The 14560-nt window shown below is 41.2% G+C and overlaps 1 protein-coding gene across 4 annotated transcripts in view; it reads right to left on the minus strand.

Annotated features, from left to right (window-relative positions):
* The window catches only part of WASHC2C (WASH complex subunit 2C), a 38710-nt gene that overhangs the window by 12332 nt on the left and 11818 nt on the right, over positions 1-14560 (minus strand). For 3 of the 4 annotated variants that reach the window (XM_084264914.1, XM_084264916.1, XM_084264913.1), the window contains exons 12-21: positions 13737-13793; positions 11614-11772; positions 10935-11062; positions 8687-8779; positions 8332-8436; positions 6370-6486; positions 4707-4870; positions 4139-4250; positions 3056-3238; positions 1844-2026 (exon numbers count right to left, since the gene is read on the minus strand). In XM_084264914.1, the coding sequence (XP_084121040.1) occupies positions 1844-2026; positions 3056-3238; positions 4139-4250; positions 4707-4870; positions 6370-6486; positions 8332-8436; positions 8687-8779; positions 10935-11062; positions 11614-11772; positions 13737-13793 (1301 nt within the window). The remainder of the gene's footprint in view (positions 1-1843; positions 2027-3055; positions 3239-4138; positions 4251-4706; positions 4871-6369; positions 6487-8331; positions 8437-8686; positions 8780-10934; positions 11063-11613; positions 11773-13736; positions 13794-14560) is intronic. The other variant, XM_084264915.1, reaches the window with a different exon arrangement.

Below are 14560 nucleotides of genomic sequence, written 5' to 3' on the forward strand. Positions count from 1 at the left end.
ACAGTGCAGGACACTGAAGCCAGATGAAGGAAATCTGGTTAATAATCTTGCTAAGCTACCTTTTAAAAGTAGAATAAAATAAACCCAAAGTTGAAGGCCTGTAAAGCTATTATTATTTTTAGATTATCTGTTTTCCTCCTGTTAAAGCAAACACATCCCACAATGAAGAACAGAACACATTGTCTACCTTTGGCAAGAACTTGTACTTTGAAATTTGTGTGTGTGGAAGTTAACATATCACCTTGTCAGCCCTTCACTATCTGGCAAACAAGTAGCAGCTGTTTGGACACCAAGAACAATGCCTTTCTATGATTGTGGTCACTATATTGCACTCAGGTCTGACTTTCAAAAGACAAAGGTCCCATTGAATATCAGAATCTGTGTTTTACCATGCAGCTGTCTCTTCAGGGCTTACGTAAATGAAAGGATGCCTCTTAAAAGAGTGAATGAATGTCCAGTAACATAACATCAGACTCAAAATCCAAGCAGCAGGAACAGTAGTCATATGAATAAAGGCTGGGGAAGGAGAGAATTGGACAAGTCTTCAGGAGCCCTAAAGGTCTGCCTACTAAAGCCGGTTTCCATTTTTGTACTATACCACCTGTTCTATGATTTTTACTACTGCTCCATTTTCATTCACTGTGAGCACCAGCTTTAATTTAATATTAAAAGCCAGGTCACATTTTTAGACCACTAGAAGTACTGTTTATGCCCAGAAACATGTAAACCTATTGCACATTTAATAGCATCTACCCACCAAACATATGAAGCTAAGCAAGGAAAACAGTTGCACCTTTCAAATTTGCCTACCACAAGATTAAGCTCCTAAATTTCCAATTCTAATCTTTGCATTAATATGCAGTTCAACACCTTGATCACTTCATGACTGTTAAAGGCTGAAAGCTGAATGCTTTAAGGAAAGATTTGGAAGGATTTGTATCTTCCCAAGTTCACAGTACCGATGCGGCTTCTCACAATGTGCTCGCTCCCTCCCCGTAAAATAAGCAAACACAGGATACCTTTACAACAGGTAAATATGTGCTCCAGCTAACAATCCATTTTAACTCAGAAGCAGCTATAAAAGGGGATCTTTCAGCTCCAGGGACTTCTGATTTAGGTGTGTACAGCCCTTTGGGTTGACAACTTACTTTACATGGTCGCACTAAGATGACGAAACCTTGAGTTACACTGCATTATACAGCATATACTTTTAGACATGATTTCAAGTTTACAGAAAAAAGATTGGTACGTGTGAATCAAGTAGAAATAAGAACAGTGCCAGGGATTCAAGGATATTGCTGCTGAAGAGTCACAATCTGCTCTTCATGGTATATGCTATATCAGGAAAGCCATACAGCAAGAATGTGGCAACTGGAGACTTTTTTTTTTTTAAAGTGAACATACATACTGGAAAAATGGGGAAAAATAGAATTAAGATGATTCTTACTGAAGCTAAGTGTTCAGGCATATATCCACCAAGAAAACTGCAGCAATGTAAAAAATAAACGGATAAAGTTTCAAATTCCACATCCTTCTACTTCCTAGTACCTCTAACCCTGAAAGGTAACTGTGGAATCAATTCTGTACAGGGGACAAGTAACTGCACTACAACACTGGAACATAATTTCTTTCCATACTAGCATGAAGCAAAATAATGATTTGGGTTTATGGGGAAGAACAGGAATAATTTCTCATCCAGAATCTGTAAGTCTAGAAGTACGAGAGGATTAGCCTCTATGACATGAAGAGAGGAAAAGGTAAAAACATAACTTTGCTTAGAATAGGAGAGGTAGAAAGGTAAAAATACTATCTCCTTAGCGTTCAAGTACTTTCCTAGACTTACCACACCAATTTCTTTTTGTGCAGTTTTAATGCCATCATCCTCTTCTAGTCTCTCATCTTCCTCCTCCTCAAACAAGCTTAATACTTTCTTAGATTGTTTTTTGGTATCTTTCTCTAGAGCTGGTGGTGATGCTGCAAACAGGTCTGAACTGTTGTCTAGCTCTGAGGATGCTGCTGCAAAAGGCTCCAAAAAAACACAACAACCCACAAGAAGATTAATTCAGCAGCCTGTTATTTTGTTCAGGTTTACAAACAAAGAAAAAAGCCACACAAAAAGACGAAGCACAAACCCTTTAAACTTTCTTGGTTAAATGCAGCAGTGGTCAAGGTCTGTAGTCCACTAACAAGCAACTATATTCAACTAATTTTACTTAGACAGACAATATATAAAGAAGAGAACATACTTTATGTCTCCGAAGGGAACACAAGTTTCCTCCTGTACCCTACGATGTAGCGCTGTTGATAAGCGGCTTCCTGCATAAGGTGTCCTCATCAGTACGTCAGGTTACACGTGCACCACAAGGCTGCATTAAATAGCTTTGCTACTATCTCTGAGGTACCTGTAACATGCAACTTGGGATTCTTCGGATTGGGCAGCACTACTTGAACCCTGAATAAGCAAGACATAGCTACTCTGGAAATTTATCAGCTGTTCATTTCCCAAAAATCCTTAGCAAGACCATGGCCAAAAGTACGTTATGCTGAAGTTTCTTCAATACTACACTCAAATATCATTCTATTAGAAGTGCTGCCCAGGAGAACTTCACAATCCTGAAAGTTACAGCTACCAACACCATTTATAACCCATCAGACAGTATGCTGAAACAAATTTACTAAGCTTGAAGCAAAGCCTACACATAAGTGTAAATGATCTTTCAAAGGACAGCCTCTGTTCATGTAAGTAAAGATTATTCATCCAATTCTGGAGGAAAAACAGAAAACCGAAACAGATTCCACCTTAACCCACCCCCCAAAAAAATCCCAAACAAATCTCTCACATATGTTAAATGGCATTTCAAAGTTGTTTCTCAACTAAGCAATTTAATGTTTGACTGACAAGTGATTTTGCTAAGTGGAGACAAGAGCTATTCTCTCCTTTGCAATAGAAGAGGCAATCCAAAAAAAGAATTCTGTCCCAGAACAGTGCTGCTAGATTAATATTTTTAAACTGAGCCTTGACCAAACTTCATATTAATGTAAAAAAATCTCTCACTTGTTCTTTTGTCTGCTGTTGTGCAACATCTGTTCCTCTAGGCACAGGAACTGCTTCAGGCTCTTCTAAACACCACAAAGTATCTTCTACCTGGTTAGACTTTGCTGCTGTGTCTGGTAGACCTTCCTTTTCCTCCTTTTCATCATTAAAGAAAGGCGATGCCTGTGCTGGTTTTAATTTCTCCTGCAAAATTAAGAGAATGTTGTTGACACAAAATCAGTGGGTATAGAAGTATACACTGCTGTGGGACAGCACAGTCTCAGTTTGGCTTCTGCAGGGGTCTAGGGCACTGGCAACAACGCTTAACTCCTACGTTCCTCCCATGGGACAATCTGGTTTGTAACTTTTGATCAATGGTGTTATAGGCTCTTTGGTTTCAGAGTGCCAGGAAGCAGTTGTAATCTTAGAGTTGATGCACTGGGAATCTTGTCTGTGTGGTGCCAGCAGCAAGACTGTGGATTGCCTGTTTCTTCTTCTGTTCCCAAGCTTATCATCTTTATGGGCCAGGACAATTGTTTTCCCAGTAAGCAGGAAGGCAAGGGGAAGGGGAGGAAGCACACACACGAAGGAATTCCCACTACTGATACAGTTGTGTTAGGCTTCTCCAACTCCTACTCTCAATTCCAAAACATCAACAGAGAGGTCACACATGATAAGCTAACTTCATAAGACAGAGGACAGTGCAAGCATCCTCAACAGAGGGACAATAAGAAACCTGTAAACACAGATAAATCAGCTTGGGTTGAGGTGACACAAAGGGTGAAGCCATAGCTTCACAGTCAGCAGTAAGCCATCTGTTCTTTTAAATGGTGTTTTGTGGTTGAGAGTTCTCAAATCATCCTCAGGAAGGCCTTTTCGCATAAACCAAACAAATTTAGAGTTTGTGGTTGAGAAAATTTTGAAACCTCTGTTAGGCTGATGGTAGTAAAACGTTTCACTCGTAAGAGTTCAGTTTGCCCTGTTCTCATTCCCAATTTGCTAGAGCTACTATTATCTAGACCTACATCAAGTATCTAACGATTAAGATAGACTATAAAAAGATCAAGTGTTCCACTATAGCTTTAAAAAAAAAAGGGAGGGTACCACTGCAGCTGTAGCAGCTGAAGGAAGTAGAGCTGATTGGGAGCTGAAGAGTGATTCTCCATTAACAGCATCATCTTCAAACAACAAGGATACCTTCTGGGGCTTTCTTTGGCTGCAGGAAGAGGGGAGAAAGGGGAAGATTCAGTGCAAAAGTTTCAGATGCCATGCACAGCATCTGTTTAGAACTATCACTTAGGATCATAATTTGTGGCAAGTGATCCCAGAAACAGGCCTCTGCTTCCTTACTGTCTCAACAATTCTACCACCCTCCCTTCTTGTCTGTTTTCAGCAGAAGCAAAGATAAAAAGAGGTCAAAGATAAAAAGAGTATTCTATATAGCAGGCAGGGAAACGGAGATCCCAGTTCAGTGGCAGCAAGAATGATCTACCACAGGTATGAAAGAGGTAAGAGAGCCCAGCCCTACCCATTCCCACTCACACACCTCTTACTTCCTCCTCAGCAGCAGTAGCAAGGGACAACACTTGCAATATGCCTGGATCCACCTGGTTTTGAGAGCACTGCTGGGCTGTTCTGAAAAATGCCCCCCCTCCCCTCCCCAGACTTTCACCTCTCTTTAGTGATTGCAAATAAATCCTCATCATCATCTTCCTCAAAGAGGCTCGTCTTCTTCACAGCTTTAGCCTGACTGACAGTGCTAGCTGGTTTTGCGGGGTCCTCTTTTCGGTCATCTTCAGAAGGAAGTTTAGCTGGCTTGGAGATATTCCAGTGTTCCTTAAAAATAAGGAACCCTAAGTTTTCTTTTGTCTCAGTGAAAGCCACTTTCCAATCTTCTCTACAAGCAGAGACACTTCAGCATCCTGGCAGCCCCTGCATCTCTCCACTAGTTTTTTTCCTACCTTTGTGTTAGCTATTGTAATCTGACGCTGCTCAGGCTTTGCAGAGAGCCTGGCCACCTTCTGACATGCAGCATTTGCCCAACAAAACAGGGTATGCAAGCTTTACTATTACAGTTACTCTTAACAACTGAAGTCAGTGTCAGCTGCAGTTACAGGAGTAAGGTCACCCAACAGAACATGATTTGAATCAAATAATCAGCAAGACTGGTGTGTGTGTGTGTGTGTGTGTGTGTGTGTGTGTGTGTCTGTCTGTGTAAAAACCACCCCCAAACAACCTACCCCAAACCTAAGAAAAAAAGCATACAATGCCCCACACCCAAGACTATTCATTACTCAAGTGCATGAGGCTGCATGTTTTAATTCCTCAGCTTTTAACCACACTATTTTGCCCTTCCCCTGAAGGTTAAAAAAAAAAAAAAAAGTGAAAAAATTCAAGCCTACTCCCCAAACAAGTCCACATTAAAAGGAAACATTTCTGGCATCGTGAGAGTCTTCTGGCTTGTGTGTTATCTTATTCTCAGCATTTTAAGTGGATTGTCCTGTTCTCTACCTCTGTTCCTTCTCTTTCTGAAAGAGACTAGAGGCATGTTGAAGTATGAACTTTGTTTAGTCTACATTAAGATAAAAATGTGTTTAAAGACATTACTAGTATCCACTACACAACCAATTACAGGACAGGTAATAAAAATCAAGTTGACACAAAAGAGTAATTTTGGGAGGTAGGAAGGCTAGGGAGAGTCTGGATCCTATTCACACAAGTTAATTCAGAGAATTTCCAGACAAGTTTTTAATTTACTTAAGTGTCTCTGGCTTCCATTTAACATGCAGGACAACACCTAATCCATCACTAGAAGAGTACTGCTCTCTGGGAAGCTTAGTCATTTATGTCTTTTCCTAGATTAAAAAACCCAATAAGAACAACAAAAAAACCTAAACCCACAACAAACAAAAAAACAATAAGCAAATAAATTAAACCCCCCCAAAAAAACAAAACAAAAAAATTTCACCACATATCTAACGTCTACCTAGGATTGCTAAGCTTTCATTAGAGAAATTAAAGCAGTAAAAATTAGCTTGTTTATCCCTTTCAGTATTAAGTCAGATTTGCTGGCAGCAGTCACCATTTTCTATCAATCTTTTAATAAATTGCATTGAAAATACTAATTTTCTCTTCCATATGACTTCTGTTACCTAGATCCTAAAACAGCTGTTTCTTGGCTCAAACTTTCTCAACTGCAAAAAAGTCCCAGGATTGGGGCAGGCATGGCATATGGACATAGCAGAGTTTGACTGTGGTTCCCATCTCTGCAGTTTTATACTTTGCCCTGCATAAAGCCTGGTAATCCCTTTCAACCAAACCTTACTCCTCAGTACCTCCTCATCACTGCTGAACAATAAGCTGGTGGCTTTCTTGAGTGGCTCTGACTGTTTTGCTTTCTCTTCTGGGGGCTTCTCCTGTTGCTTCTTGGCAGGTACCACACCAAAGAGATCCTTAAAAGAAAATTAAAAAACCCCCCACATATTAGAAAAAAAAAAAAATCAAAAGCCAAAATCTCAATGAAAGACTGACTGAGAAGTCATCAGCATGCAAGACACTGCTGCCACACACTTCGAAGATAAGCAGGATAGAGAAATTGTGTTTTGTGAACCCTTTTTGAAACAATTTGAAGAATGGTACAGGGAATTCTATGCACACAATTGATAAGACTATAAACTTGTAAGCACACAGCCTGATTTTGGCTCACAGATTCTCTACCATAAGGCCTGACCAACAGCCAAAACCCACCACTGAGCCGATCTGTTTGACAGTAGCTAACACAATGGAGTACTGTTTCTACACCTACATCATAAAATAGAGAATGAATCCTATTCTGAGAAGACAGGTGATAGACAAACCACTACCATGAGGCAAGATCCAAGACTTTTCACCTGCAGACACTCATGCAGATTATTATTTAGGTATCAGAATATACCAAAACATACGTTGACTTTACCACCTAACATGTATTTATTCTTTTCTCCACTTAACTTGAACTTCAGGTCCACAATGTTACCTTCATGCTAGAAACAAGAGACCCTGACACATTACAAAATGTTTCACTATCCTGAAAGCTGCTTCTGAAAAGCCCCTATTCAGAAAGGTAATCTAGAAGCACCCTCCTCTTAAAAGAGAAACCTTTGTCTTGAGTTTGCAGAAATCCCCTAATCTTACAGCTCTGAGCAGGTCTCCTGTTTGCCTCAGGTTAAGGCTACAGAGCAAGTTAACTCATCACAAAGGCTGCAAGCCCAGAGTTGAATGCTCTTTGGAGAGCATGGGGGTGTGAGAAGAGGGTAGGAAAAAAGAAAAACATGCACTAATCCAATTTTGTTACGTTTCTTGCACAAAATGTGCTGTGATCTCAGTTCCTACACTAGCAACCAAAATTCTTACACACTGGAAAGTGAGAAAAAAAAGGAATTCACAGGCCATGACACAAGAGAAGCAAGAAGTCATCCATGTTGCTAGGTACCAGAGGCCAGAATAAATCATCTTCTTGAAGCTCATATCCATTCTATTGCTCAGTGTACTCTAGCCTGATAGAGGGAAAATGTAATAGAATCCATAGACTGGCCTGTGTAGGAAGGGACCCCAAGGATCATAGAGTTCCAACCCCCCTGTCACAGACAGGGCCACCAACCTGGATCTACACAAGGTTGCTCAGGGCCCCATCCAACCTGGCCTAGACCCTCCAGGGATGGGGCATCCACCACCTCTCTGGGCAGCCTATTCCAGCATCTCACCACTCTCTCTGTAAAAAAACTTCCCCCTAATATCTAAGCTAAACCTTCCTTCCTTTAGCTTTAATCCATTCCCCCTTGTCCTGCCATTGTCTACCCTTTTAAAAAGTTGATTCCCCTCCTGTTTGTATGTTCCCTTCAAGTACTGGGAATGAGGTCCCCCCACAGCCTTCTCTTCTCCAGGCTGAAGAAGCCCAGCTCCCTCAGCCTCTCTTCATAGGTGAGCCGCTCCAGCACTCTAATCATCTTTGTGGCCCTCCTCTGGGCCCTCTCCAAGAGTTCCATATCTTTCTTGTATTGTAACATGTTTAGGTCCAGAGATACTATGCACTGACTGCAAAATACTAATAAGTTCAAAGAACTCACAGGAGTCCCTGTTACTACTGTTCCCCACAATGCTGTATACACACTCAGAACTGCTACACAAGGCAAGATCAATTAAGCATTCCAATTCAGTGCCCCAGTTACAAGCTTAGTGGTGTGAACTTCTGAGTACTTCCTGCTACATTTGCAACAGGGGACACACACACAGAGGTAGGATCAGGAAGTGGTACTTACCTCTTCATCATCATCAAACAAAGAAAGTGGTGCTTTTGTCATGGACTTGCTGGTGGGTATAGGTGTATGTTTGGGCTTCACAGTTTTACTTGTTGAAAACAAGTCCTGTGCAAACCAAAGAAGTGTTACTTTGCAAAGCAATGCTATATGTCCAAGAGCTCTAAATGAGACATTAATTTTTTTCCTTAAAAAAAAAAAAGGATTTAGTGTGCCTGTGAAGTAGGGACATATTTTCTGACTCAGGTGTCCCAATCACTTGCAACCTCACAAAAATTTCCCTCAGTATTGTAGATTAATTTCTAGCTGGAAGCTGAGGACATGATATTAAACATAGGCAATCTTTCATTATACTCACTTCAGAATCCTCCTCATCAGAAAAGAGGCCCATCTGCTTTCTTGGAGGTTTTTCAGATAAAGGCTTAAAGTCTTCACCTGAAGATGGTTGACTCTTTAGGACAAATAAAGACACTGCATCAGCACCCATTTTAGATTCAGTAAGGGCTGGCACATCATATGGCCCCTTCTAAGAGGCTTGTTGCTGGCAGCATCCCAGCAGTTGGAGGGACAGAACACAAGCTTGTCACCCATGGGCTGAAATCCAAAACTCACATGCTGAGTTACTCACACGCAGCCAGAGCTATGCAAAGTGACTTGCTGGTCTTATCATAGGCCTCCTCTCCTACCACCACCTTCTCAGCAGAAAAACGTACGCAGCAACTCACGCCAGGCCTCCTCATGAGTTAAACTAAAAAGTTGCTTCTAACAAGCTGTGTTTTGTAAAGGAAGAGGGCAGTCTGTGCCAGATATCATTTCCTGCATTAGCACAGCACAGCCCTAGCCTGCCACCAGCTATATTGCCATTAAACTCCGAACAATTCCAGACCCAAGCACTACTGACAGCAAGAGAGTATAAGACTGCCCACACTTCCTGAGCAGGAGTGGTGCTGCTGAATCAGTTCTCAAACTCTCTTCCAGAAAAGCCAAGTGCTATGAGATCAGAGCAATGGAATTGGATGACCTTCCACCACCATTCCCCGCTTCACTGGCCATGGATACTCTTGTACTGTACCAGAAACAGAAGCTGGTTTTGGCCCTTGTGCTCAGGTGCTTCTCATAAGGTAATATGGAGAAAGTCCTGCAGCAATTTGCATTTGACATACCCAGCACTGCAGGCTTCTCAGCCCAGAAGGGAGAATCATAGAATCACCTGGGTTGGAAGAGACCATTTAGATCATCAAGTCCAACCACAGCCTAACCCTGACGAGTCCACCTCTAGGATCATGTCCTTAAGCACTTCATCTACATGCCTTTTTAAATACCTCCAGGGATGGCAACTCCACCACCTTGCTGGGCAGCATATTCCAATGCTTGACAACCCTTTCAGTAAAGAAATTCTTCCTGACATCTAACCTAAATTTCTGCTGGTGACATTTTAAGCAATTTCTTCTCATACCATTGCTTGTCACCTGAGAGAAGAGACCAACTCCAACATCTCTGCAACTGCCTTGCAGGTAGCTGTAGAGAGCGATAAGGTCTCCCCTCAGCCTCCTTTTCTCAAGGCTAGAAAGTCCCAGCTCGCTCAGCTGTTCCTCATAGGACTTGTGCTCAAGACCCTTCACCAGCTTTGTTGCCCTTCTCTGGACATGCTCCAGCATCTCAACATCCTTCCTGTAGTGAGGGGCCCAAAACTGAATGCAGTACTCAAGATGTGACTTCACCAGAGCTGATTACAACAGAACTATCACTTCCCTACTCCTGCTGGTTACACTATTCCTGATACAGGCCAGGATGCCATTGGCCTTCTTGGTCACCTGAGCACACTGCTGGCTCATGTTCAGCCAGCTGTCAACACCCCCAGGTTCTTCTCCTCCAGGGAGCTCTCCAGCCCCTCATTATGTTCAAATACTCCTTGGACAACAAATATACATAAAAAGAGCATATAAAATTTCTGCCATAGAAAGCATCCCTACTCTCCTCAAGATAGTGTCTGCAAATAAAAGAGGAGCAGGCATCGGGAGACTCATAGTCTATATGTATGTCCTCAGGACAGCATTTAGAGCTTTCTTTAAATGAAGAGGTTTCACTATAAACCAACTTTTTAAACACTCCAAATATTGTAAATGCTTAGGTAGAACTATGACACCCACCTTCCTTTTCCATAATAGATAAAAACAATGGGTTACTAGTTAAGTTGCTATCAACAGTTGGTGTAAGTGCAAACTGCCTCTGTAGCACAGAAATATGACATAAAAGGTTCTCAAGTCAAACTAATTTCATTTCAGCCATGATATTCATAAAAACTTATTTATTATCAGAGGTTTCTTACTGTGTTCTTATTATTCTTATTTCAATCTAGCCGTAATAAGATTCTTCCAATCACAAAATGATCCTACTTTTGGGACAACACCCACACAAAAATCCCTCAAACCTGAGGTTTGAGAGGCAAAAGGCTTTAAGGATGCTTGAAGCACTCTGGTTGCGAAAGTCCTCATGAGTCTAGTTGTTTCATAAATATGACACTTCCACAGTGTTGTATATGGAAAGTCTACAGTGGTAACTTCTTCCTAAAATCTTAGCCATACCATCTATTTATACACCATTACCTTTTTTTCCATGACTGTGTCCCTGCGGCTTTCTGCTTTAGTTGTGCCAGCCACCACAGGAGGAATGCCAGGTTTTTCCTTGAATAAGTCACCTTCATCATCATCAAACAGGTCAGCCGTGGACTTGACTGCATTAAGAGATGAGACAGGATAAACAGGGAATGAGAACAGAACAGCCACTACTGAACAAGATACCACAGTCTCAAAAAGATACCATGTTCCCTCTCTAAATATAACCAGTATCAGGAGTCTCTAAGGGAAAAAGCTAGACAGGTTCTGAAAGTGAAACACCATTTACCCAAAAGCACTGGTGACAGAGTGCAGTCAGCAAGCATTGCTGGGGGCACCCCTAAAGGCAGTGTTTTGTATTGGCTTGCTACCTCTAAAGGTCTAGAGCCTGCCAATAGTGAGTGTTGGGCTCAGGGACTCAAGACTGTGTGAATAAAGTCTCCAACATAGCCCCGATTTAAGTCTAGATACTGCTCTAAGCAGCAGAAAGAGCACCCTAAGAGATGGAAGTCAGTGGACAGCATGTACAAACAAACAGTCCTACGCCACTCTGAAGAAAAGAAATGCCAACAGCAAAAAAAACTCCCATAAAACAACCAAAGCAGAAGTAACAGTGATGCAGGTTTGAATTTTGATGACCTTTAGATTTAATCTTCCTTTGCACACGTACCTGAATCTGGAGGCTTTTTAGTTGGCCCCACGAAGAAGTCATCATCCTCATCATCGAACAGAGCAATTTTGCCAGGCTGTTTAGGAGTCTTCTCTGTGCTCTGTGCTACTGGTTTCTTGTCTTTTTCCACAACTACAGAACTAAACACATCACTTCCTCCTGCAGTTCAGAAAGGGGGGAAATAAAACCCACACAGAGATCATTGCCAGAGTTACCAAATGGCTGAACTTGTGCAACAGTAATTGGAGTGAGGCAGAGTTCCATTACAGCAACTTTTAATGTGCTCCTGCAACAATACTACATCAAAACCATTAGCTAGAAACTTCCTGATAAAGCCAAGTCACAGCCAGCCAATCCCTCACACTGCAATCCTCAAACCTCCTCATCTCTCTTAAGAACAGTAGCCAGATTCCAAAACACAGCAGTCCCTCACTGTTGTCCCTATGGATTTCCCAAACCAGAATCCCATTTTAACTAGTAAGCCACACCACTTGGACAAATAGAAGTGGTAAGGTGTTTGAGGAGAGGGGAGGACAGGTGACTGAGATCTCCTAAAAAGCTGCACCTGTCATGCAGGACAGCTAGCAGTACCGTGGCATGAGGCTGACCGTTCCTAAGATTCCTATGTACTCTAGATACAGCAATGGTAAACTAGAATAAGCTGGTAACAACTGTTTCTTCTGTATCTGGTGGGTAAATGTGCATATTACTGAAGCAGGACACATCAATAAGCTGTCTGGAAACACTTTTAACACTCTTGGTAAAAACAGGCAGCCTGTTTTTTAAGCCTTTTTGCTCCTTATGTATATTATCTTGGAAATTTGTGTGTGGGAAGCCTGGGGAAGATGCTTTAAGAGGTTAGCAGAAAGTGGAACAACCATTATTTGATTAAAAGTCAGCAGATTGCATGAATTTTGACCAGCACAGCAGCAGTTTATTATGACAAAAGTGCACTGTGATATTAGAAAGTGCCACAAGATTGACAAGAACGCAGCCACAAAGTTTAGAAATTAAACATTCTCAAGTTCTTAAACTGTTTACTGGAAATGTGTTCATTAAGTGATTTTGAGTAGCAAAGGATATGTAATCTGCATTTTTCTCTGGTGGCCTTAATATGTCTACGAGTTACTGAGAAGGAACAACTGAAAACTTTGAATAAACACTACATATAACTTAATTCCTGGTGAGCTAGAACAGGACACTGTTAGAATGATGGAATGTTCACTGGTTATGCAACAGTACCTCCAATAAAGAGCAAGGGATAAAGAAAATGTCAATCTGCTCTTTTTAACTTTGCTACCAAGTCTTAAAATTACACAGAATGACCAATACTGATGTATCTTTTAAATCCTGAATTAAAAAGGCTGTATTTGTAAATATGTTACTCTAAAATAACACTGATGGCTCAGTTAAGCGAAGCAACAAGTCACAAAATAGCCCTCTCAAATGGCAACACTTTAAGGTAACAGTCAGGTGAAGACCCTCCACAGAGGCAGAAATCAAGTCAGATGATTCAAAGAGGCTGCTGATATGTTTCTTTTCACTGCTCAGCCTGAAGTGGTATATGGAACAAGAACCTTTGTAAACCCCTTTTTTTCCTCGCTCCAAGTTAAAGAACTGTTCCTTCCCTATGTATGCAGATCCTTCTACTCAAAACCACAGAAACAAGATTAGTCTTAGTTGTGCCACAAAAATGTAGGAACCTCATGTTTAAACTGTTCTGCTATCCTAAAGCAACATGATCAAATCTGAGAAACCAAAACGCATTTTCTTCTCTGAGCACAGTGGAAAGGTGTGACTGCATGCACTGCAGACAAACAGTACAGTATCAGTTAAAGTAACACACATCCTTAACAGCTCACAGCATAACACTGGAAGCTGCAGCTGCCAATATCTGCCATCAATGACACCTACCTTCAGAGCTCCTATAGAATCTCCATTATCCATAAAGCATGCTGCATTTTAGGCTTAGCATGGTAGAAGCGCCTGCATTTGTCATTAAGCACATGACCAAGCAATGCAGTGTCACTGTATTGGAACAGTTTTCTTTAAAACCTCCTCAGTAGGTTTTAAAGAAAAGAGCATTTTGTGCATGAAGCAATTTGCTATTGAATGAATCATACCTGGGAACAGAGATACTGCACCTGCAGGAACTTTCTTTAAGGACTTTGTAGAGGACGCTGAAATCATAGGAAGTACAATACAAATGGATGCACTTGTTTCATCTGTCAAAGCCTTCAGAATTCTTCCATAAAAATAAGAATCTGAGAAGTCTGAGCTCTTTTTTTTTCCCCTCTCAACAGCTCAGAACTCTTTACATAGTCTCCTTGAACTTGTGGGGTTTCACAAATACATATAGCAATCTAGCTATTTTTGCTCCATTAAAACTCCACAAAACAACTCTACTAAACTGAAGCATCTAAATACAATATTCACTTACACATACCATTATTTACAAGAGTTCACATTCACACATTCAAAACCACATCAATACAATATATTCAAAACAAAATAGCTTAGCCTCCCAACCCTCACCTGAAAAATCATCAAATACAATGCTTCACTCAAAGCTGCTGCAGTACAGAACATGCGCTCAATATCCTTCAGGGTCGAGATATGCAGCTAATGGGAAACTCACGACTTGCATTAATTTACAAGCAGCAATCTTTACTCCACTCAAACCCACAGCTGGATCCCACAAAGTACTCTTCAGCAGCAGGAACCCACTGCATGCAGAGAGCTCTGCCAATATTGGTAAAGACAGCATTTCAGCTCCAGGAGAGTAGGTGTGTAAAAGATGATACTGAACAAACACATTTAAAATTCAACGAAAACACAGCTGTTCTTTATTAAGACTGGGGAGGAGAAGAGACTTGCCAACAATTGCTACTCCAGACCTTCTAGTTTGGAAACAACACAGTCTAGCTGCTAGCAGTGATAAATCACA

This window comes from Gallinula chloropus, assembly GCF_964237585.1.
Source record: "Gallinula chloropus genome assembly, chromosome: 5".
Taxonomy (NCBI): Eukaryota; Metazoa; Chordata; class Aves; order Gruiformes; family Rallidae; genus Gallinula; species Gallinula chloropus.